At 40.5% G+C, this 26,650-nt stretch overlaps 1 protein-coding gene across 3 annotated transcripts in view; it reads right to left on the bottom strand.

Annotated features, from left to right (window-relative positions):
- The window catches only part of PCNT (pericentrin), a 184,941-nt gene that overhangs the window by 44,310 nt on the left and 113,981 nt on the right, over positions 1 to 26,650 (bottom strand). For all 3 annotated transcript variants that reach the window (XM_089680884.1, XM_089680882.1, XM_089680885.1), the window contains 8 exons: positions 25,715 to 26,170; positions 17,781 to 17,877; positions 17,535 to 17,644; positions 11,429 to 11,626; positions 4,857 to 5,021; positions 4,232 to 4,427; positions 3,559 to 3,781; positions 2,982 to 3,123 (listed from right to left, as the gene is read on the bottom strand). In XM_089680884.1, the coding sequence (XP_089537010.1) occupies positions 2,982 to 3,123; positions 3,559 to 3,781; positions 4,232 to 4,427; positions 4,857 to 5,021; positions 11,429 to 11,626; positions 17,535 to 17,644; positions 17,781 to 17,877; positions 25,715 to 26,170 (1,587 nt within the window). The remainder of the gene's footprint in view (positions 1 to 2,981; positions 3,124 to 3,558; positions 3,782 to 4,231; positions 4,428 to 4,856; positions 5,022 to 11,428; positions 11,627 to 17,534; positions 17,645 to 17,780; positions 17,878 to 25,714; positions 26,171 to 26,650) is intronic.

Below are 26,650 nucleotides of genomic sequence, written 5' to 3'. Positions count from 1 at the left end.
GTTATATTGTAAAGCGCTGAGCAAACTGTTGGTGCTACATAACGCCTGTATAATAATTACTGGATGCAAATACCAGTGTTAAAATCGGTTCCTGCTCTGGTGCAAGGGAAGCATTGTTACTGAGGTTGAGAGTTGGGCAGGCTTTCAACAGAGCAAATATTCGCCTGAGGTTTTGTTGTGGCTCATTTTAGACCTGGTTTTCGTCATAGCTACGAGAGAGGGTATGTCCTCTGTGGGGTACTCATGAAGTAATGTGGGGAATACAAGGAAGTGTATCCAGCAACCTCGGTGTAGACCATCCTGTAGCGTAATCGCATGGCAAAAGGAAATGCGGGGAGTACCTTATAAGTTCTCTAGGCAGAAGTGGTGGTAAAGCGTGCGACCAGTGGTGTGAGTTAACACCAGGTCATCTACCTGAGACTGAGCTTCAAATGGATGAATGTTAGAGCCAAGTTACCTTGTAAAGTGAATATATAACAAAAGATAGCCCTGGTTTTTACAGTAACACTCAGATACAGGGTGACCCAATCTTGCCTATCCATGGCTCTGGACTTTGTTTAAAGTCCAGACTTTGCCCATCACGGTAGACATACCCCCAAAATGGGTCTTCAGAATTTGAGTTCAATAGTGATGGGATGACAGCCCCGAACCTGTATAGCAGCCTGCTGAAGACTACAACATTATAGACGTACCAAAGTGGAAGCCCATGCTGGATCCAGTGCCTGAAGCAACGTTACAGGCTGTCACAACAGCATGAGGTCCGGGTACAGCTCCCAAAGTGTTACGGAGGTTGTGACAATCCAGAAGCACTGCTTTTATCTCTGGTATTAGAAGGCAGTAAAGTTGATGAAGGAAGAACCCGAAGAGGAAATAATAAACTAGTTAAAGCATATGTGAGCCTTCACCTTGTAAAACAAACCATTCAGTTTAAATTAGAAGTGAAAGGTAAAATGTTTGTGTATACAAATAAAAAAAAAAAAGGATACAAATACCTTTTTTCTCCCTTCTTTGTAAGTGATCACATACCCTCTGTTCTCAGCTACATAAGGAGCTCAGAGACCCAGGGGACGAAAAGCACAAGCACACTGGTCTTCCCAGCAAATGGCTGTGCAGAGGGGGCTTGTCAGCACAAGTCTGATCATTGGAGGAGAGCAGGTTCCGTTCTCCGCAAAGCTAGACAAATGACCTGTGCTCTCCTGCTTAGCGTGGTCAGTTTTAGGAAAGCAGAGAGCCTGGCAGGGTCACCAGGGATTTCACACAAAGAAATCAATACAAAGAACAGGATACTCATTCCTACAAGTACTTGGTACAGCAGGCACATATCAGGAATATGAAATGTTGGGTTTACATATTCTTTAAGTTCAGAGTGATTTCTCTACAAAGGAGAAGCAGCCCATCATCTTAAGACACTAGTAAAAATACTGATGACAGATGGATTGAAGGGGAAGACACCTAGGGGTCATCCTCAAAAGCTTTGTCAGTGTCCAATTATCTAAAAGGTATAAGCAAGTCCATAACCTAGGGTCTATGAATACTTTTCCTGTGCCCTGTTTAACCATTAGCCGCCCGGCCAATGGCCGTTTGGCGGCTTCAAATGTGCCTCTGCAGTCCGGGTGCACGCCATTTGGCGTGCTCCCGCACATGCGCAGTTTGCGCTAATGCAGAGCGGCGCAGCAGTGCGATCTGTCACCAGCTGTGCACCTCAGACACGGCCGATGACAGATCCGAGTACCGGTTCCCGTTGCTGGTATCATGTGACCTGCTGTGACCAATCACAGCAGGTCACATGACAGTTGTATACAATGGATGGCTTCATTCATGATGCCATCCATTGTATACTAGTGCCTAGCTGTGAATGGTCACAGCAGGTCACATGCACATGTCATGTGATTAGCTGTGACCAAATCACAGCTAAGCACAAAAAAAAAAAAAAAAAAAAAGCTGAATGAATCGATTTCATTCAGGTAAATGCTTGCTTATAGCAAAGTAATTCTTTGTTATAAGCAAATTGTGTAAAAAAAAAAAAAAAAAAAATACTGATCACTTCCCCAAAGTAGTACAATGTTACTATGGTAACATTGTACTACTTTGGTCATAGTAAAATATGAAGAAAAAAAATCTTAAAAAAAAAAAAAAAAAATGTAATAAAAAATTTAATATAATAATAATAATAATAAAAAAAATAAATAATAATAATAATAATAAATAACTAAATATATATATATATATATATATATTTTTTTTTTTTTCCCCATACTGTCACCAGTCAGTGTCCCTGTTCACTGCCATGCCAGTTATATGATGATGCTGTACTGCACTGGTGACCGTATGTAAAAAAAAAAAAAAAGTGAAATTTTTTTTAATTTTTTCATTTTCCGAAAAATTATGACAAAAAAATACAACTTCAAAAAACTCGCCATGCCTCTTATGAAGTACGTAGGACTGTCTACTCTGCAAAAAGGGGTCATTTGGGGATATTTGTACTATTCTGACATTCTTGGACCTCAAGAAATTATAACTTTCCTACAAACTAAAAAATACATCCTAATTTGGGTTATTTTCACCAAAGACATGTAGCAGAATACATCTCGGCCTAAATTTATGAAGAACAATTATTTATTTGTAAACTTTTATAACAGAAACAAAGAAAAATGTGTTTTTTTTTCAAAATTTTTGGTCTTTTTTTGTTAATTTAACAAAAAATAAAAATCCCAGCGGTGATTAAATACCACCAAAAGAAAGCTCTAGTTGTGTGAAGAAAATGATAAAATTTTAGTTTGGGTACAATGTTGTATGACCGCGCAATTGTCATTCAAAGTGTGAGAGCGCTGAAACCTGAAAAATGGCCTGGGCAGGAAGGTGTAAAATTACACGGTATTGAAACGGATAATTAAGCTAAAACAGTTTTGATTTTATATTCACTTTAATCCACTTGGAGGCCATATATGTATTAATCCAGGCTTCAACTTTCAATACCTCACCTGCACAGACTTCTCCCGGTGTGCAAGTTTTTGTTGAATGATATGCTTTTCTTCTTCAAACCTTTGGCTTTCTACCTCCCGTTGAGTCTGCACTGTTTGCATGAGAACAGACAAGGCCTCCTCTTTACCGTCCAGGTCATTTCTATATGTTGAAGGGGAAAAAAAAAAAAAGCAGAAAAATTCATTATAAAAGCAATAAGAGCATTAGAATCTGGTTACTAGGGACAAACTTTCTATTTTGCATACCTCTGAGCAAAATGTAAGAAATACAGATTTAATTAATTTCAGGACAGGACGACACACATGTCAACTACAGACTAGAAATCGAGTTCCAGGTAGTAAAATGTTGAAGTGAAGAGGCCTACGCACAACTGGACACAGGACAAAAGAGTTTTGCTATTACAAGTGGAAGAGGCTCACTAATATACTGTATGTAAATATTCCAGACTTGTCAGAAAACATCTGTTTATTATACACTACTCATAGTTAAAAGGAAAATGCATAATGCCCAGCTTGAGAATGCATATACAAAAACTACTTTTTTGTAGTTTTGTAGTATTAATAATACTCCTCACACCTTAGTTTAGTTGCTTCGATCTGCATTTCTTTCCGTTGCCTTTTCAGATTTTCAAGCTCCAACTGCAGTTCCTCTATTTCAGTACGGAGTTGAGATCCAGTAGACTGTTCCTGGAGTAACAGCTTGTGCTGCTCTGTGGACCTCTCTTGTTCCCGCAATAAGGAACCTTTTAAATCTTCAGCAATGGCAGCCTCTTGCTGTAATTTGTAATCATACAGTTCCACTGCAAGATGGCCAAAAACAGTTCAGTAAATATTTCACAGCAGCTAATCCTTTAGGCTTTTTATACACTTATTTGACTTGTCCTGGTGCAGACCCTGACCAGACCAGTTATTCTAGCACCTAAAGGTCCAAGACAAGTTTTTATGTCACACAAGTATTAGTAGTGAGGATGGAAGAACAGGTTATCGATATAAAAATGTGCATAAAATATCACCACTACAGTCCTTTTCATTAGTTTTCATCTGTTCTCTCACTGACTGAATTCTACATTAATGCACCTGTTTTCCCAACTACTAGATTTCCAACACAATAGATCCTAACTTTTCATAACTAGGACAAAGTAATGCTCAAAGAAAATGCAAAGGATTGTCAATGAATATGTGAACTCCCTGAGAAGCCATTTGCCATTTAGCAGAGGGTATTGCTCTGCCCCTTGCCACCTTGTACCTACCTTGCTTGCGCAACTGGTGTTCTTTTGTGTGCCCTTTTTCTTCTGTACTGATGAGGGCATCTTGCAGTTGTTGTAGTTTCTCTTGGTTTTGAAGATGTGCCAATCTTAACTGTGAACGTAGATCCTGAATTTCAGACAACAGGCTGTTGCGGTCCATGGCTAGGACATGTTCCAAGACCAGGCGCTTTTGTTCCTCCTAAAAGACATATTATTCATGACTATTTACTAGCTATACTGTAACGTTCTGCAGCCTAGTTAATTTGTAATTATACAGTTTGTAATCACATAGTAAGGTGGGCCAAAAGAAAAAAAATCCTTCCACTAAAAATATAAACTTGTATACAGTATTGTCTTCTTTAAAACATTGTATTAACATATTACTTTAATCACAAAATACAAAAAACTGAGTTTATGCCATGGCTATTACAGCAGACGTGCTTTAATTCAGCAGCTTCGGATATACAGTTTTGCACAGGAACTTGACAACCGCTAACCAGAAAGAATACTGGACTCCAAAGATTTCAGCATAGCATGCACACAGAGTTTTACAGCCTCCTGTATGATACAATCATATCTAGGGAAAACTTTGCTACAAATCAATGTGTAACTTTGGATTCTGACTCACCTGCTCCTTAATTAGGTGTTCTACTTTCTCTGACAGTGAATTGTTATCCCCAGTTCCATGATGGAGCTGTGACTGAAGTTCCAAACGTAGATACTCTCTCTCACTTTCCAAAAGAGCCTGAACACTTTCTAATAAGTCCCGTCTCCAGTCTGATGAAGAACTTTCCTAAAAGACATTTTAGAAACTCAGCTATTCTCCAATTTTTAAAAATGAACAACTGAAAAACAAAGGTCTGCGGTATAGGCACTTCTAGCGTTTAGAGACGTATTCCTTAAATTATGCCAGTAAATCATTATTTGCGTTTAACTCTGTTACCATTAGGTTGCACAGATGGAGGAATTAACTGACCGGATTTTGATGCAGTTCTTTTTGCTCTATCCTATATCAAAGCATGTACACTGAAGAGACTTTTCCCTGTTTCAATTAAAGTATAGCTAAAAGCAAAACATTTATTTTTAGTTTTGGAATTACCTATGCAATACATAAAATGCAGCACAATCGCACAAATTAACAAAGTTATAATCAACAAAACAAACATCTACAATCTCCTCTTAAATGTCTATAAAAATCAACCACCAATGTGCTTTAACAGTAATCTCTTTAGTTCCTCCAAAGTCTAGGTCATACATGCATCCACCCCTTAATACATCCAATACGCTCACCTTTTTTATTTGACCTTAATATGAATCAAGGCACCTATTGCCATGAGCTTTTAGTCATCTATGGCTGTAGGGAATGAAAATTCTGTTTTCCTCTGACTCTCTACTGGCTTTACTCCACCTCAATATGAATCAAGGTCTCAGTGAACCTATTGCCCTACTATGGGCTTTTAGGCATCTGTGGTCAAGGAAAATTTAACTGTCCTCCTCTCTTTTAACCAGCTTTACTCCAATTTAGGTAGATTATGCATGTAAAATAAAATGGTATCAGAAATAGTGCCATCTGTATAGTACCATTTTATTAAAAAGCTCCTCAGTGGGTAGATTCATTAAAAAGCACCCCAAGTGCTATGTAAACAGCATTAAAAGACATGAGCAACAGCATCCACAGCAAATATCGCTCACAAGCTCTGCTCCGGTTTCTATACACAATGCACTCCCAGTCAGAGCATCATCAGTAGGCTTTATATAGGGTGGATGCTTGCAACACCAAGAGTTTGAAGGAACTGAAGAGATTATTATTATTACAGCACATTTTTGGTGGATTTTTATGGATGTCAGAGGAGATTGTAGATAGGACTTAATGTTTTGTTGATTATAATTATCTTATGTTAACCAATTCAATATCGGGCAATTTTACACCTTCCTGCCCAGGCCATTTTTCAGGTTTCAGTGCCCTCACACCTTTGAATGACAATTGCGCGGTCATACAACATTGTACCCAAACTAAAATTTTATCATTTTCTTCATACAAATAGAGCTTTCTTTTGATGGTATTTAATCACCGCCGGGGTTTTTATTTTTTGCTAAATTAACAAAAAAAGACCAAAAAAAAAAAACCAAAAAAAAAAAAAAACACGTTTTTCTTTGTTTCTGTTATAAAAGTTTACAAATAAATAATTGTTCTTCATAAATTTAGGCCAAGATGTATTCTGCTACATGTCTTTGGTGAAAATAACCCAAATTAGGATGTATTATTTAGTTTGTAGGAAAGTTATAGAGTTCACAAACTATGGTATAGATCTGAATATTGATCAATCCTGAAGTACTGACGGACAATCTAATTTCTTGAGGTCCAAGAATGTCAGAACAGTACAGATATCCCCCAAATGACCCCTTTTTGTAAAGTAGACAGTCCGACGTACTTCATAAGAGGCATGGCGAGTTTTTTGAAGTTGTATTTTTTTTGTCATAATTTTTCGGAAAATTAAAAAAATTAAAAAAAATTTCACTATTTTTTTTTTTTTTTTTACATACTGTCACCAGTGCAGTACAGCATCATCATATAACTGGCATGGTGGTGAACAGGGACACTGACTGGTGACAGTATAAAAAATGTTTTTATTCTTTTTTTTAAATATTTTTTTTTCATATTTTACTATGACCAAAGTAGTACAATGTTACCATAGTAACATTGTACTACTTTGGGGAAGTGATCAGTATTTTTTTTTTTTTTTTTTTTACACACAATTTGCTTATAGCAAAGAATTACTTTGCTATAAGCAAGCATTTACCTGAATGACATCGATTCATTCAGGGTTTTTTTTTTTTTGTGATTTGGCCACAGCTAATCACATGACATGTGCATGTGACCTGCTGTGACCATTCACAGCTAGACACTAGTATACAATGGATGGCATGAATGAAGCCATCCATTGTATACAACTGTCATGTGACTTGCTGTGATTGGTCACAGCATGTCACATGGTACCGGCAACAGGGGCCGGTACTCAGATCTGTCATTGGCAGTGTCCGAGGTACACGGCCGGTGACAGATCGCGCCGCTGCGCGGCTCTGCAACCGCGCATGTGCGGGAGGACGCCAAATGGTGTACACCCCAGAAAGATAATGCATTTTTGCGGCCGCCAAACGGCTATAGGCTGGGCGGCAAATGGTTAATTTAAGAGATTGTGCTGCATCTTACGTATTGCATAATTGTTGAGAGGTGTAGCGAAAAGCACTGGATAATGTTCTAGCAGCAATCTTTTTTGGGTATCGCCATAGGACTGCACTGATTGAGCACAGAATTAGAACGCCTGTCAGTTTTTATTGTGGTCTGACCCAGTTAAGGAGATTCACTCTATTTGGATTTTCTTTTATTTTCACTTTCAATGATGATGGTAAACAGGACAAATAATCTGGTTTGTCTCCAGAAAAGTAATACAGAGGGGAATATAGCCCTACCTTAGGATACGGAGCTGAGAGGCAAGTCAAACCTCCTCCTATCTTAATGTTGACTGAAAGAGTGAAGTTCAACTTTAACTATTTTTAATCCTTATGCTGCTAGCATTAGTAAATGGATAGGAAAGTATATCATATCTACTGGTTTTAAAATGTTTTTTTTTTTCACATTTCTTAACCACTAGCCTACAGGGCACTTATACCCCCTTCCTGCCCAGGCCAATTTCCAGCTTTCAGCGCTGTCGCACTTTGAATGACAATTGCGCGGTCAAACAACACTGTACCCATATGAAATTTTTAGCATTTTGTTGTGACAGATAGAGCTTTATTTTGGTGGTATTTAACCACCTCTGGGTTTTTTATTTTTTCTTAACCACTTCCAGACCGGACACTTTTACCCCCTTCCTGACCAGGGCAATTTTCAGCTTTTAGCGCTATCACACTTTGAATGACAATTGCGCGGTCATGCAACACTGTACCCAAATGAATTTTTTACCATTTTTTTTAGATAGATAAAGCTTTATTTTGGTGGTATTTATTCACCACTGGGATTTGTATTTTTTTTGCTATGTAAATGAAATATCCAAAAAATTTTTAAAAAAGTGTTTTTTTAATAAAATTTTGCAAATAAATAATATTTCATCATAAATCTTAGCCAAAATTTATTCCGTTATCTTTTTAGTAAAAAAAAAAAATCCAAATTAGTTTATAAGCAAAAATTATAATTTTTAAAAAAATTTACATTTTTATTTTATTTTTTTATATTATTATTTTTTATATACTGTCACCCTAGCAGTACAGTGTCACCATGGTGACACTGTACTACTTGTGAGGGGTGATAAAGATTTTTTTTTTTCTTTTTTTACACTGATTGCTTTTACACCCATATAGGATGTAAAAGCAATCATTTCTCTTTCTCTCTGTGTGCATTCCTGCACTCATTGAGAAAGACAGAGTGAGCTGTGATTGGTCACAGCTTGTCACATGGTACAAGGCTTTTGTGAATAGCCTTGTACCATGTGACCTCTGTGATCATTCACAGATTTCACACATAGTAAGCAATGATGTCAGAAGTGTTTCACTGTGTCTGGAGGACACAGCGGGCACCGGATCGCGGTGCTGCGCGCTCCCAGGGAGCGCGCACAAGCAGGGTGCGGGGAGGCCGTTTATAGACTGCCACCCGACCCTGCAGTGCCACCGTCTGGCCGTTTATATACAACGGCCGGTCGGGAAGTGGTTAAACCAAAAACCACTGAAAATTTTGAAAAAAAAATGTTTTCTCTTAGTTTTTGTTATAAAATTTTGTAAATAAGTGATTTTTCTCCACTGATGTGTGCTGAGGCTGCACTGATGGACACTGATGGGCATTGACAGGCATCACTGATGGGCACTGAAAGGCAGCACTGATAGGCGGCACTGACTGGCACTGATAGGCAGCTCAGATGAGCACTGATATGTGGCATTGATGTGCACTGATATGTGGCACTGACATAAGGCACTGATGGACACTGACAGGTGGCACTGCTGGGGCTACACTGATAATCAGTGCCCTGATGATCAGCGTAGATGTCCCCTCCGCGGAAAGCTGATTACCGACTCTCCTCTCCTCTCGAGCCGTCAGCGTGACAGCTCGAAAGGAGAGAAATGCCGATAACCGGCATTTCCCTGTTTACATGTGATCAGCTGTGATTGGACACAGCTGATCACATGACCGAGCCGACAGCTTCGGCTCTTTCCGTGATTGGTGATCCGCTGTGTCCGAGGGACACAGCGCACCACCTATCGCCGCGCTACACGCTCCCTGAGCCGCGCATGCACACTGAGAATGGGAGGACGTCATATGACATCCTCCCAGAACGAGAGAACCACCTTGCGCCCGTCATATTACTATATGGCGGGCAGGAGGTGCTTAAATTACTTCCTGATTTCCAGACCTAGGCAAATGATGTCATACATCCCAGGAGTCCTCAGGGGGGGAGGAGAAGATCTCAGCTAAGCACACCCTCCTGCCTGCATGAGTGAAGGAATATGGATTGTAGGAAGTAAATGCTACATGAATCATCTGCCCTTACTCAAAATGGCCAAAAAATGCTAGGGGGTGTTTTTCATAGTGATTTCTCAGCAGAAATAAATGGATGAGCGAGTTTGCTTTGAATATTAAAATACAACTAAATAGAGCTTTTGGTTTGTGGTGCTCAGATGCAGTGTAGTTCCGCTTTAAATCGTACAGTACAGAAGCATCTTAGTCATACACCATGGGATGTTCCCAAGCAATAAATAAAAGGGTGGCCAACAACTAGGCAAAAGGAATTTGCCTAGGGAACACCAAGAGTAAAAGACCCAGGTTCAGAGTGCAGCCGCTAGAAACTTGTGGCTAAAAGCTGTGCCCTCAGAAGAATGGACCTGGTAAAACTTTGAAAGGATATGAATAGAAAACCAGGTGGCGGCCTCAGAATTGGGTAACAAAGGCTTGATGTTTAAAGGACCAGGATAATCCAATGGATCTGGTGAGTGTGCGTGCAAGTTCAGGTGGAGGTTTTTGTTTAGTAGCATAGGCTCCAACAATCAAATCCCCTATCCACCATGTAATGCTGGATTTAGAAGAGGGGTGCCCTTTGCGAGTACCTGGAGAAAGGAAAGTAGGGAGAAAGATTGCCGGACAAACAGTAACTGAGGTACACTCCAACAGCTCTGACTTTGTCTAGGCAATGTAGAGCAATTGACTTTGGGTGCTTAGGATCAAGGAACAAGGATAGTAGAACAATGTCCTCAATGAGATGTAATGCTGAAACCACCTTTAAAAAGAAAGGATAGTCTAGGGTGCAATACAAGCTTCTGGTTGTGAAGTGTGAGGAAGGGCTCTTTACAGGAAAGGGCCACTTGTCCCGAGACATATCTGACAGATGAACTGCCACCAGAAAAAATGCTTGGGTAGCAAGAATCTTTAGGGGAATATCCCTAATGGGTTTAAATCGTGGTTTCTGCCAAAATATGACCCTTCAGGATGCTAAGAACTAGATTCAGGTCAAGATATGTTTAAAGGAAGGCCAAAATGAGAGGCAGAGCAATCTCTGGGATTAAAAAAAAAAAAAAAAAAAAAAAAAAGTGTACTCACACCACAAAAAATGTGCATAAAAGATCAGCCACATGAAGAAAGGTTTCCAGGTATAATAAAACTTCCTGGAAGTAGCCTTTCTTGCTTTTTTTCTAAACAAAAGTGGAGTTACAATTTAACACAGGTCTATAGTCTTCATTTATGTTTTTTAGTGTCAATTTAATATTTCTGTGTAGTGCTTACGATTACATGGGCCAAAGTGTATGTTTATTCAGAAAAATTATGTTCTTCATTTTAAATAGAGCAAGGAATGGTTAGAACCTCTGGCAAGTTTATCTCCTTAACAGAGCAGTGGATTGCAGTATTTACCCACTTTGTTTTCCTAGCATTTTACCAGATAGAAGTGAGGAACTCAAACAGGCTGGAATCCCAGTCACTTTGGATTTCTGTATGTGTCCCTGTTCAGATTTTCCACAACTTTGTCAGATGAAACCATTTTTTTCGCCCTGACAAATTGAGGGCACAACTCCCTAAGGAGTCCCAGACAAATAAAAACTAGGATTAGTTTTCTAACCCCTTCTCTGCTCTACTCAAAACTGTAGGAGTTTTGAATGCCAGTTGCAGATACTTCTTTTACATATATCTTATGTAAGTATATATATTTAACACACACACACCTTGTTTCCTTCTCCCGCAGCCTGTGCTAAGGCCGAACTTAGAGACTGGATGGTTTCTTGAAGATTCTTGCGTTCTTTCACCCAGGCATCTCTCTGGGTCTGAAGCTCAGTACGGTCTGGACTGGGAACCTTTGCAACAGGCCGTTCAGACAGCTCCAGAATCTTGCAGCTTTCCTCATGAACCATACTCAACATTTTCTGGGAAAAAAAAAAAAACGAAATTGTATGTAAAGATGTTACTGTCCACTAATTATGAACTAGAAAAAAAATGTCAGCTTACCAAGGCAAAGGCGTATCAGTGTGTAGGAAATGTGTTAAATGAGGTTTTTAATTTTACCAATAAAATCCTTTTCTTGGATTACATCACAGGACACGCGTTCGTAATGATTACTACATGGGTTATGTTGCCACCTCTGGGTGAATGGACACTGACTAGGAAGGAAAAAAAAAAGAAAGAAAGAATAGGGTCCCTGCCCAAGCATAACCCCCCCCCCCACCCCCAGCTCAGCTAAGCCTCATCTGTGTCCTGTGATGTCATGCAAGAAAAGGATTTTGCAGGTAAACCAAAAATCCTAAATGACTAAGTGTAGCGCAACAGATTAAGATCTCATATATAAATAAACAATAATAAAAGTCCCATGAACAAGTCTCTTATAACACTACGCAATGTGAATAAGATAAAACCTTCTCTCTTCTTTACTGCCAGCCATGTCACCGCCATTAGGTGAAAAACCTGCTCACCTCACTTTATGATCTGATCAATAGGTCATTATGCGCTCTACATGTGAACAGACTTGTGTATACCCTCTGTGGTCTTCCTCCAGCTCATCTTCCGCTACCACCACTATATACACTCCTCCAGCTGACACTCTCATACAATATGTATTAGGGAAAACAGAAAAGTGGAACTGTAGTGCACTCTATAAAACAATTTATTAGTGCACAGATTAAAACCGCATACAAAATGTAAGAAAATAAGCCAACATATATAATGTATAATTTTGTTACATGGCTCACCACACTGCTCTCCTGGATGGTCATTAATACAAAACGTCTAAGTCTAAGCTCCTTCCACCTATACCAGTTACACCCCAGATGCAGGCTTCTTCAGTAGGAATGGAGGTGGCAAATGTGGAGCCCTTAAATAACCCATGTACCCCTTCTCCCTACCCTCCTGGCCACCGGAAGTGATGTCATCAGCCATCTTAGATCACCTTCGATCCCAGAAGTGATATTGTCAGCCATCTTGGGACACCTCCAGACCAGGAAGTGAAGAAAACCTGATCCCTCAAAGCTGGGGACACACTAAAAAGCGAAACGAGAATGCCTGCATTTACATGCACATGAACTTTAATGGCATTCCAGTCTTAGTCCATAGGGTTCAATATTGAGTTGGCCCACCCTTTGCGGCTGTAACAGCTTCAACTCTTCCGATAAGGCTGTCCACAAGATTCAGGAGCGTGTTTATGGGAATGTTTGACCATTCTTCCACAAGCGCATTTGTGAGGTCAGGCACTGATGTCGGACGAGAAGGCCTGGCTCACAGTCTCCGATCTAATTCATCCCAATGGTGTTCTATCGGGTTGAGGTTCTCCACCCTAGACTCATCCATGTCTTTATGGACCTTGCTTTGTGCACTGGTGCGCAGTTACGTTGGAACAGGAAAGGGCCATCCCCAAACTGTTCCCACAAAGTTGGGAGCATGAAATTGTTAAAATGTCTTGTATGCCTTAAGAGTTCCCTTCACTGGAACTAAGGGGCCAAGCCCAACCCCTGAAAAGCAATCCCACACCATGATCCCCCCTCCACTAAACCTTTCTCTTTGGCACAATGCAGTCAGGCAAGTACCATTCTCCTGGCAACCCAGACACGTCCAGATTGCCAGAAAAAAAGCGTGATTTGTCATTTTAGAGAACACATCTGCACTGCTCTAGAGTCCAGTGGTGGCATGCTTTACACCACTGCATCCGACGCTTCGCATTGCACTTGGTGACGTAAGGCTTGGATGCAGCTGCTCAGCCATGGAAACCCATTCCATGAAGCGATCCGTGCACGGTTGGTCTAATCTGAAGGTCACACGAAGTTTGGAGGTCTTTAGCTATTGACTCTGCAGACAGTTGGCGACTTCTGCACACTGTGTGCTTCAGCATGCGCTGACCCCGCTCTGTCATTTTACGTGGCCTACCATTTCGTGGCTGAGTTGCTGTTGTTCCCAGTTACTTCCACTTTGTTATAATACCACTAACAGTTGAGCGCTGAATATTTAGTTGCAAGGAAATTTCACGGATGGACTTGTTGCACACATGGCAACCTATCACGGTACCACGCTTGAATCCACTGAGCTCCTGAGAGCAACCCATTCTTTCACATACATTTGTAGAAGCAGTCTGCATGCCTAGGTGCTTGATTTTATACACCTGTGGCCATGGAGGTGATTGGAACACCTGAATACAATGATTTGGAGGGGTGTCCCAATACTTTTGGCAATATAGTGTATATAAAATATATATATATTACTCTGATGACCGACACTCTCTTGAGCGCTGTATTATATCACCAAACAATATATCATATTGTAAAAAGCATAATAAGGACAATTTATTCAAAATATGACTTAACATAGTATGCCAATTACTAATAACACAGTTTAAATCCAATTCCATATTTAATCCCAATGGAGAAAGGACCTTCGTTTCATAAATCCAAAAAGATTCTCGTTAACTTAATTGCCTAATGTAATTCCCACCTCTCCAATGTTTGACCACCTTTTCTATCCCCCAAAAACGTAACTCTCTGGGGTCTTATTGTGTACTTGTCTAAAATGCTTAGACATACTGTTCCTTTTTACTCTTTTTTTATATTAAGGTGCTCTCTAATTTTAACATAAAGAGGCCTAGAAGTCTTTCCAACATATTGTATACCATACGAGCATTCCATCATGTACATAACCCCCTTCGTTGTACACGTGATGAAATCTCTAATTCTATAGGTTTTGTCTGTAGCTGTGGCTAAAAATTCTTTTCTCCTTTTGTTGTTATGCATACTTGTCTTGCATGCTTTACACCTACCACATGCATAAGAACCTTTTAATGCTGGAAAGAGGTTATTAATGGGAGGATCTAAAACCCCCGACACCAGCCTATTCCTTAATGTTGGCGCTTTCCTATACACAAATTTAGGCTGGAAAGTTAGAATCTCCCCCAGGACCCTATCTGAAATTGATGTCTCTTTATGTTCTCAATCTTTTTACTTTGGACATTATAATCCAACACTATCCTTATTTCACCTTCTTTATTATCTTATCCTTATCTTTAATTAAATCATTCCTGTTAACACATCTTTCCTTCTCTACATCTCGAAAATATCCTTTCTGTATGAACCTCTTTGTTAACATTTCAGATTGTAGTAAATAATGACTTTCTATAGTACAATTTCTCCATATACAAACTGCTTTTCGCAATGTTAAACAAGCACGATTTATAGTGCCAGCTATCCAGATATAGAAAACAATTACGGTTTGTAGGTTTACAAAAAATTTTTTGTAACTGACAGTTAACAGAAATTTCCAAATCCAAAAATGTTACTTTAATCAAAGTGCAAAGACAAAGAAATATTCCTACTACTATCTAATCTGTTCATGAATTCCTGGAGGCTCCCCTCATCACCCTCCCACATCATGAATAGATCAATTATATAGCTCTCATAGCATACTAAGTGGCTTGGCTTGTTGAAAACGTCTGATTCTCAGTGGGCCATAAATGTGTTGGCCACATTGGCTGCAAAACTTGCACATAAAACGCGAGGTGAGCAGGTGTTTCACCTAATGGTGGTGGCACAGTTGGCACTGAACAAGAGAAGATTTTATCTTATACACATTGCACAGTGGGGCTGCATGAGTGCTGCATCATTTCATTGATGGTATCATGAATTCACAGATATACTGCTCTATATTGAAAGACGATGCTACCATCACTCTGTGCCCTTGGACATCGTGCACTTTTCCAACATAACAATGATCCAAAACACACATCTAAGACCACTGTTGCATTTCTGAAGAACGGGGTGAAAGTGATTCAGCGGCCAAGTATGTCTCCTGATTGGATCCATTTAGCATCCAGGCTCTAAAAGAAGCTCAAACTTAAAGAATGGAAAAATATAGATGTTTCAATATGTCGCCAACTTGTTCGTTCTATGCCAAGAAAACTTGGTGCTGTATTTACAAATCATGGAGGTCATATAAAATACTAGATGTAGTAGTTTTTGTTGTGGGGTGTATTCATTTTTGCATCAACTAGTTTGAGTAAAACTGAAGATTTTTTAATCTAAGTTATATTATTAACCTTCCTGTCATGTAATGGGCTAAACACAAAGGAAGGACAACTGACCCTGAAACAGTGAAGATACCAGATAAGGGCAGGGATTCATAGGGCAGCTATTAAGGGCAAACTTTGCAAGGGGAACTATGCACCAGATGAAGGAATCTGGGAGCCACCACTGACATTCTCCCCACCTTTCTACATGCAAAAAGTCATGACTTGCTGGGCCATGAGAGGCTTGTAACCCAGCGGGAAGCAGCCACAGTTGCTGGGAGGAGTGTCAGGATATGGCAAAATACTAAAAAACACATGCACCTATACTTACTATGCCCTGAAATGCAGAAATCAGCTTGGTTAGTGGTCATGGAAGGCAGGATGGTTGAGACATGTGGTTGTTGACAAACAGGGTGGGCAAGGTAATATATATATATATAGTGAATGGGACAAAATGACCAGCTAACTGCTTTTAAAAACACTTCCATAGCCTGTAAATTACCCCATAATAGATAAAAAAAAAAAAAAAAACATCCCAATACCATCCTGTGCCCTTAAACACCCCACACATAGGGAACACTGTAATGGGTGTTGCCACAGCTCAACACAGTGGAACTTTACAGGCCACGTTGCAGGGCCTAGTAGGCCCAAAAACTTAAACCAACACAGCAGGTACACCCTTCAGGGCCTTTAGAGCAACCTGTAAGTGAGATCACCAAGTAGGCTGTATGTTGAAGACCACTGCCTGTAGCTTTAATTTCCAGACATTATAGACTGCCTCTACTCTTGTATGGGGGGGGGGGGGGGGTGTCTGCTAGCCATAGGAGTGTAAAGAACAGACCTGCAAATGTAGCAAAAAAATCCCAAAAACGCACTTCAGAGAGACTCGAGGAGGCATCCACCACCTTCAGGCACTAGTACACAACTATGACTTAGAAGATCTGGTAGGGGTTATGCCTGGTCAGTGACTCCTGCCTTTTTTCTGGCCAGTGTGCATTAAGTTGAAGGTGGCAGCAAAAACCATGTAGTAATGGCTCCTACCTCCTCTGTGTCCTGTGATAAAAAAATAAAATAAAAATATATCTCATACCAGGCATTAATGGCCAATCTCTTCCACAACAATATACTGACCTGTACAAACTCACCAATTTATTCCTAACATACACCGCTACACCTGCAGGTTGTGTGATCAGAAAAATTAGAGACACCCCTCCCGTCGGCCAAAACATCTATACACTGTACAATGTCCGTTCTACCAGGCACTGCTGTATTTAGCTCTTGTGCTGCCCTAGGCAAAACAACAAATCGGACATGCACCCCCCCCCCCCCCCACCCCCATCACGGAGAGAGCCTGACGCTGACCACCAAGACCAGACAACAACCGCCCCCCCCCCTCGCGTAGAGAGCCTAACAGTGAAAAAACAACAACCCTGCCACATTCAACCCCCCGACCCCCCCCCCACCTGAGGGAGCCTTCCACTAGCACACTCCCCCAGCGACAGAGCTACTAGACACCCACCTTCACAGCTCTGGACATCCTCTGGAACAATCAGGCTCTGCATACACCATCAAGCAGCCTCTCTCAGATCTCACCTGATCCCCATGCTAACCCCCTAAAAAATGCCACCCTAGGCAAATGCCTTGTGGTAAATACACCCCTGCTCCCAGGGGATCATGCTGCTTTAATTCCAGGCTGTAAATTCCAATATGTATACTTACAAATACAATCTGTGAATAAGAGGACTGCTGAAATACAACTACAGTAATGAGTACAGGATGTTCTAAAAAAATTATACCTGAAGTTGTACAGATAGTCCACTTCCACTCATCAAATCCATTTTTTGCTTTATGCCATACAAATTCTCCACTTCTTCTAACTGGAACTTCCCAGCTTCAAGCTTGTAATCTAGATAACAAACCATTACCATAAAGTGTTGCCCAAGTCAATGAAAGTTAGGTAAGGGCATTAGAAATTGCAGAACAAAGTAAAGAGCTCAAACAACACAGGCTCAAAAATATTGCAAGAATAAGAATGCAATTACCAAGTTCATCGGATTGTTCAGTCTCTATCTGACCATCCTTGCTTTGCAGATCATCGCAGGAGTCGTAGTCTGTCGAGGGGTGTCCTGTTTCTCTCACCTGAAAAAGACAGTAATACTATACTTGGACAAAACGCGCAGCACATATTCTATGCCAGTCATATGGTGATCATTCATTGAGAAACACAGACTGTTTAATGAGTTTAACACCTTTAAAGTGAATGGAAAGGCACCAATACAAGCACTGCTTGCCAGCTGCTCTGGTATATAACCATAGATTGTGGTACTCTAACTCAGCTAATGACATTTCAAAAACGCATATATGGAACACTAATAGCCATGTAAAGTACCATAAAAACAGAAGTACATATGTACCTCTATTGGCAAAGTAGGCATTTTCATTTTCTAACTTGCACAAAATGAAACCTGCATGTTTACACTGCTCATTTTCAGCAGCTCAGAAATATAAAAAATATCAAAAATTTAAGCAAAAGGATACCTTCAGGGCTCATTCAGACAACACACATAAAAATGGGTCTGCAGTCAACTGCACTTCTCAGTGTTTTTATATGCATTTCCATACATTTTCGTGTGTGTGTGTGTGTTTTTATGCACAATTTTCTACATAGTTTTTTTTCCCCCAGAGACAGGTTTCCTCTGACTTAATTGCTGTGGGTGAGGTGCGTTGTGGTGCATTTGTGTGCGTTTCTGTGCATTGCAATTTTTTTTTTTTGTAACTTTCTATTTATTGATTTTGCATAGAAAACATATTCAAAACTAACCTTGCAGGGCCAAAAATGCCCCAACAAAAACCTACCTACCCCCCGAAGGACAAAACTTTTTACACAAGCCCAAAATGCAAACACAAATGAATAGGATTACATCATGGGTCCCTAGGCTAGTCCAAAGTCTAATACAGGGATCTTGATCAGGCCACGAGAGCATATACCATGTAGGTACACACGTATGACCATACACCGTAGCCAACTAAAGATGGAAATGGTAAAATGGAGCAATTGGTAAGTATTGCAATATTATTTAAAACATGTTGCACAAAAATCGCACAGCTATGGAATGCAGAGAAACACTGTGTTCTTGTGTGGACATGACATATAGAAAACAACTGTTTTCTATGTGGCATTGCAGTTACCGGCGTTTTTTCACAGGCAGTGAACAGGCCCTATAAAAAGAGAGGGTACAGAAACTTTGCATATTTTATAGATTACGATAAGGGCTAAAAATACAATATTTAATTTAGGTACAGTAAATATAAATTCATAATATATATTAATATATATATCACATGGAGTTTGGGCCAGGAGAGCCTGTGGGGGACCCGAAAAGGAGGAGGATCCGGGCTGCTCTGTGCAAAACCACGTTTTTTCACAGGCAGTGAACAGGCCCTATAAAAAGAGAGGGTACAGAAACTTTGCATATTTTATAGATTACGATAAGGGCTAAAAATACAATATTTAATTTAGGTACAGTAAATATAAATTCATAATATATATTAATATATATATCACATGGAGTTTGGGCCAGGAGAGCCTGTGGGGGACCCGAAAAGGAGGAGGATCCGGGCTGCTCTGTGCAAAACCACTGCACACAGCAAGTAAGTATATTAAGCAGGTAGGCAAGTTATTTTCCAAAAATAATAAAATTAACCTTTACAAAATCGCTTTAATTGAGAAATGGTAGCCGTTGAAGCTACGTGATCCTTCCCTGGGCCTTCACAAAGAAAACACAAAGAGGGCATCTGGCTGATGAATTGCTGCAGACTTCAGGCACAACCTAATAGCATGAACCACATCTAAAATGTTAAGAGCCTTATCCCCAGCATCTGCAGCTTAGGACATGCAATGGCAACACAATGTTTTGGTTGAGATGGAACAAAGAAACCACCTAAGGTATAAAATGACTGACTGGTGCAACAATACACCCGACAGCTTGCACAAAGGCAAGCACCAAGGAATGTGAAACAATCAGTCTCTGAAACCTGACCCTTGATCATACTCAAAGACCAGACCCAGATCTACTCAAGATTGCAGAAAAGCAAAGATGTGACCCACAATATAACTGTACAGATAAAATCCCCTAACCTCACACCAAGAAAAATAAGACATCAAAGTCTGTGGCAATACTTCCTTGAAATCACCCTCCAAGCCTTCAATAGGGTAGGAATGACAAAATCAGACCTCCCTGTCTCTGAAGACACTGGCTTCAACAGCCAGAAGGCCAGACGTTTGGACCTTACAACAGAATGTTGGGTCAATCTGAAAAAAATCTAAGGGTCAGCCGCCGAAATGTTTACGTCAGCATACCAAATTGGTCTGAGCCAGGTACCTCGATCAGAATTGCTAGAATTCCCCCCACTCAAATCTTTTGAAGCACATTAAGTAGAAGCTTTAACACTGTGAAGCTGTCCAGCTGAACCCTTACAAAAAGGTCTATTCAGCTGCTCCAACCAATGCAACAGGTCAAGGCGAATTGCCCTCAATTTCAGGATGCTAATGGGCAACAACCTCTCCTGGACCAAGTGATAGTCCAGAACTCCACCCAAGCCCATCAGGCTGACTTCTGTCCTCAGGACCCTCCAGGATAGAGACAGGAACAGTTTTCTCATCAATTATACATACGCCACTGTGATTCACAGCAGAGTGTACCAATACAGGGATGTTGAATTCCTATCGCCCGACGTCTGGAACATGCAGTTCCTGGCACCGGGCAAGTTTTGTTTATACATTTAGCCCTGTAAAAGCGATCCAAGCTGCTCCAGGAAGGGGGGAGGAGGAAGGCTGTCCGGACATCTGTGGATCCCCCCTTCCACTTGGCGGAGGAACGCTTTGGTCCAGGCCCACCCCACCTCTGCCCATTAGCGGAGAACAACGCCAGTCAGAGACAGGTGTTCTCAGTGTGTAGCAGCTCTCCATAAGAGTGCAATCAGGGCTGGACGGCCATACAGAGGACAGCTGGCTCTGATTGGATGCGCTCATCGCTAATGTGCAATGGGGGCAGGACAGGACCAGCAGGAGGAGGGACCTTTTTTTATAACTATATTAAGAATATAAATAAATATAAATAAATTATTTATTGTTGTAGTCCTTTGCTGATCGCTGTATTTATTTTTATATATCTTAAAATAAAAAAAAAATACATACAGTAACTTACAGAAGTGAGTACACCCCTCGCATTTTTGTAAATATGTTATAGCTTTTCATGTGACAATGAAGAAATTACGCTTTGCTACAATGTAAAGTAGTGAGTGTACAGCTTTTATAACTGTAAATTTTCTGTCCCCTCAAAATAACTCAAACACACAGCTATTAAGGTCTAAACTGCTGGCAACAAGAGCGAGTACACCCCTAAGTGAAAATGTCCACATTGGGCCCAACGTATCAATATTTTGTGTGGCCACCATTATTTTCCAGCACTGCCTTAAGCCTCTTGGGCATGGAGTTCACCAGAGCTTCACAGGTTGCCACTGGAGTCCTCTTCCACATCTCCATGACGACATCATGAAGCTGGTGTATGTTAGAGACCTTAAGCTCCTCCACCTTCCGTTTGAGGATGCCCCACAGATGCTCAATAGGGTTTAGGTCTGGAGACATGTTTGGCCAGTCCATCACCTTTATCCTCAGCTTCTTTAGCAAGGCAATGGTCAACTTCGGGGTGTGTTTGGAGTCGTTATGTTGGAATACTGCCCTGCGGCCCAGTCTCCAAAAGGGAGGGGGATCATGCTTTGCTTCAGTATATCACAGTACATGTTGGCATGCATGGTTCCCTCAATGAACTGTAGCTCCCCAGTACTGGCAGCACTCATGCAGCCCCAGACCATGACACTCCCACCACCATGCTTGACTGTAGGCAAGACACACTTGTCTTTGTACTCCTCACTTGGTTGCCGCCACACACACTTGACACCAGCTGAGCCAAAAAAAGTTTATCTTGGTCTCATAGGACCACAGGACATGGTTCCAGTAATCCATGTCCTTAGTCTGCTTGTCTTCAGCAAACTGCGGGCTTTCTTGTGCATCATCTTTAGAAGAGGCTTCCTTCTGGGACGGCAGCCATGCAGACCAATTTGATGCAGTGTGCGGCATATGGTCTAAGAGGCTAACCTCCCACCCACCCTTTCAACCGAGCACGTGCACTCAACTTCTTTGGTTGACCATGGCAATGCCTGTTCTGAGTGGAACCTGTTCTGTTAAACCGCTGTATGGTCTTGGCCACCACGCTGCAGCTCAGTTTCAGGGTCTTGGCAATCTTCTTATAGCCTAGGCCATCTTTATGTAGAGCAACAATTCTTTTTTCAGATCCTCAGAGTTCTTTGCCATGAGGTGCCATGTTGAACTTGATACTTTGGGCCCAATGTGGACATTTTCACTTAGGCGTGTACTCACTTTTGTTGCCAGCGGTTTAGACATTAATGGCTATGTGTTGCGTTATTTTGAGGGGACAGCAAATTTACACTGTTACACAAGCTGTGCACTCACTACTTAACACTGAAGAAATGACACTTTGCTACAATGTAGTCACATGAAAAGATATAATAAAATATTTACAAAATGTGGGTGTACTCAGTTCTGTGAGATACTGTATATACACACACACACACATTTTTTTTAGTATTTTATTTTAATCTGGTTTATTACTGATTGTTATCTGCAGATTTTAGGTTTCAAATTATTTTTATTGATTTTTATAAAATATATCCATTTATATTTGCATTTATTTTGATATTTTTATTATTTTCCATTTATATTTGTTGCAATCTGATTGTTATCTGCAAATATATATTTATTTTATTTACATTTTTATATATTTATTATTTTTTGTTGGTGATATCAGATTATTATGTGCAGATTATTATATACTTTTCATTTTATTTATCTGAATTTATTTTTTTATTTACATTTATTTTTGTTATAATTCAGTTATTGTTATCTGCAGCCTTGTACTGTCAGAGTTCCAGCCACTGGAAGGGGAGACAGGCTGTCCAATTCGGAACACCCGAACAACCAGCCGATGCTTTTGCTGGCTGATCACTGAGGCGGACCAGCACCACTCTGTCCGTCTCTATGATATAGGAAACGATAATCATACAACACTTTCCTAGATGGAAACAGCATCATTTTTAAAAATGGAACGCATGTGATCACACCAAACTAGGTGTGATCAAATGCTTTTCAGGGCAGAGGAGGGATTTGAGGTCTTATTGACCCCAGATCTTTCCATTAAGAGTACCTATCAGTGTCTATGGCTGTCACAAGGGATGTTTACATGCTGAGCAAAGACATACAAAGAAGCATGTTCTTGCTGACAGGAGAGAGAACCTTGTTTACACACAGGTCTCTCCCCTGTCAGCTTTGCAGACAACCACGAGTCCTGGCCGGGAATCACCAGCCAGGACCTGGGTGAATTACATCCCCAGCAGCCAATAGCGGCGCGTGTAGGGGGGGAGCGCACGTGCCCCCTATCCAGAAATGCAAATCACGTATATACATACATATATATATATACACACATACATACATATATATACATACACACGTGATCCTGCACAGCCATGCCGCCCTCTAGCAGTACTTCTGCTATAGGGTGGAGGGCAAGCGGTTAAAGCGTGACATGTTTTTATCCATTTACTTGTAACATTTTACAAAAAATTGGGTATTATATTGTGCTTGTGTGCATTAAAATTCCTGAAAGTATATTTTTTTCCCCATTCGTGGGTTTTAAGTAATTTTCTAGCAAAAAAAAAAAAAAGAATGATTTTTAAATATTAAAAAGGGGCAGGATCTTGACACTGAACGTAAAATCCATTCAGTTTAAAAACATTTGGGTATAGGATATTAAAAAAAAAAAATTAAATGCATTCAAATACCTCTTTTCCCTCTGTTTTAAAAGTGATCACATACCCTCTAAGTTCCTTATGCAGCTGAGAACAGAGAGCTAGGGGAGGAGGAAGCAGCACACTGAACTTCCCAGTGAATGGCTGTGCAGGGGGCTGGCAAGGTAAGCAGTACCAACAAGGAAGAGCTGGAAGAACATTTGGCAACTAATCAGGTTAATGGCAACAGGTCAGTAGCATAACTGGGTATAAAAAGATTCTTGAAGACTCAGAGGGGTTTATTTGCTAAAGCTGCTTCACTCAGAATCTCATGCACCCAGGCATGGTAGCCAATCAGCTTCTAATCCAGCCTCTCTCAACCTTTTCCAACATGGAGGAACCCATGAAATAACTTTCCGGTCTCAGGGACCCCCTGCTAAAGGTTAATATATCTACAACTCATGACACAGTGTGATGGTTAGTGGGAAAAATGCTTCTTACATTTCTTATCATTGGGAAGATTTACCTCTTTATTGAAAGCTAAAAAGATCAATGGTGTCAGTGGCAACTTATCTGAAAGGCATAAATTGCTCATTGCTCAAGGAACCCCTAGCAACCTCTGGAGGAACCCTAGTTGAAAAACCCTGTTCTAACCTCAGCTTATTCAATTAAACTTTAGAATTAAAACCTGGAAGCCGATTGGTGTCTATGCAGAAGTGCATGAGTTTCTGAGAGAACCAGCTTTAGTAAATAAACTCCAGGGTGTCTCAGAAGTAAAGATGGGCAGAGGATCATTTAATCTGTGAAAAGCGGAGTCTATAAATTGTAAAACAATTTCAGAATAATGTTCCTCAACGTTCAATTTCAAAAGGCTTTAAATATATAAAATTTACAGTATATCAAAAGAATTAGAGAAATCTCTGTGTAAAAGGGGACAAGACTGAAAACGCAATATTGGATCCCCGTAATCTTCAGGCTCTCAGACAGCACTGTATTAAAAACAGACATGATAATGCGATGTCAAAAAACAAAGCAAAAATCCAAGCTCACGTTAAAACCAGGGGTTTAACTTGCACACATTTGCAAATATATGCATAAGTTGCAGGGTGTCACCCTTCCATGCACTCCTAGCTGCAAAAGGATGGTTATAGATTGGGGTGGTTGCCATTTGTTTGTACAATGATTCTGTGACACATTAAAATGCATAAAAATGTATAGAAAATCTTCTGGCCACAATAAAATTTTCCTTGTTGGGGGGGGGGGGGGGGGGGGCATTTGGAGGACAGGTATGTGAAGGGCTAAAGGTTATTAGCAGGGACTACCCTGGGCACTCAAAATTCCTGATGCCATACATCCTAGGGGGTCCAATTTTCCACCATCATGGCACAAGGGCATTCAGGGACTCTGCTCCCCAGCTGGGTATCACTGTCTTGGACCCGTATAGCGCCCTAGCAGTTCACAACGCAAAATATCATTGCAGAGGGTCCCATTCCATAAGGTCCAGTGCCAACTGTCAACCTGACAGACTGTTCCTTCGTTGCCCAGTACGGGGTCTGGGTACCATTCCTCTGATCATTAAAAAGCTCTGCGTCCTTTTTTTATCAACCAGTCCCTTGCTTCTCAGTAGTGGTCACTATGATCCAACATTGCTGATCAGTGTGCTCTGCACTTATTGGATGTAATTGGAAACAGTGTTATTCAGGATCGGCAGAGAAGTGCTGGCATAGGAGGAAGGGGAGGGCTCTTAAATGTAAACTCAAGCAGTGCGATTGTTGTAAATGGCCATTGCAGAGATCAGAAGGTGCAGAGCCATACCACCTCGTTCTGTGCATTTTGTCTATGGTCTGGGCTGTCTGATGATAGCTTGACAAGTCATTCATTTAACAGGAGCACTGGCCACCTGTGAGCATTTTCTGCAGTGATGTTTATAAACGGCACTCCAGAAATAAAGCATCCACCTTTCAGAATTGTTTTTTTTTTTACTGTACAAGGTTATCAAGATCGATAAATATTTGATCTGTTGGTTTGCTAAACATATAAATGCCTCAATTTTGAAAATGTTATGTAAAAGAAAATTGTTTTTGTTAAAGTAAAATCATAAACTACTTACAGGGCTGGTCTTCTGACTTGAATGTTGCAGGGAGTAAACACTGTCAGATAAAGAAGAGGTGCTGGATCCTAGAAGATTATATTGCACCAGTTGCTTCACACAACCAGATGACTTTGATTTCATACCATCTAGCTCAGCACTATGATTAATGCTCAGCTCTGAGAAGGGAGTCAGTCCTCTTAAGCTTTGCGCTTGTTCCTCAAGTTTTCTAACCATGTCAGGGGATTCCCAAGCACTTGAGTCTGTCAAGCTTTCAGAGAAGCTCCTCTGCTTCACATCAGATTGCGTTGAGCCAATATGTTTATTAACTTTGTCTTCAATGCTGTGTTTTTGCAAGTCCACGGATATAACAGAAATCATTGCTTCTTGGCTTGCTAAGGCTTCCTGAAGTTTTTTTACCTGAGCTCCTAGGTTCTGGGAATGAGAATGTAATTCTGCCACACAAGCTTCCTTCTTCTGTTAAAAGAGTGTTGAGAAAATAAGAGTAAGGGTTGCAAAGTTACATAAATGCCACTAACCTGAACATACCAACTACTTGATTTATATTAAAGCTGAACTAAAAGCAAATAGTTAAAAACACAGATGAAGTGCATACAAGTCATTTTTTATCTGCCAAAGGGTTTATTTCCAAAACCCCGGCAGACATCATAGCCAGCTTGAAGACCAAACGATTCTATACTGTGTTTAAATACAGCTAGATGTTGTCGCTACACCCAGTGTGTGACTGAACAATGAAGAACAAGAACAATAGACTGATGAGCTGGTCTGTTCTAGCCTATAAATTTGGTTATTGCACAAGTGCTGTAGCATAACCGATTAGCTGCTTTTGCTGATTCCACCTCTACCATTCTGAACTCTGCTGTATGATCCGGTTTACAAATATGTGATCTGGGTGCGTTTTGAACCAGATCCAATTCTCATGACATATGAAACATT

This window comes from Staurois parvus, unplaced genomic scaffold, assembly GCF_062004578.1.
Source record: "Staurois parvus isolate SC_StPar_1 unplaced genomic scaffold, SC_StPar_1.0 ptg000251l, whole genome shotgun sequence".
Taxonomy (NCBI): Eukaryota; Metazoa; Chordata; class Amphibia; order Anura; family Ranidae; genus Staurois; species Staurois parvus.
Note: the sequence above shows the minus strand (reverse complement) of the source record. Positions and strands in the feature narration are given on the sequence as shown.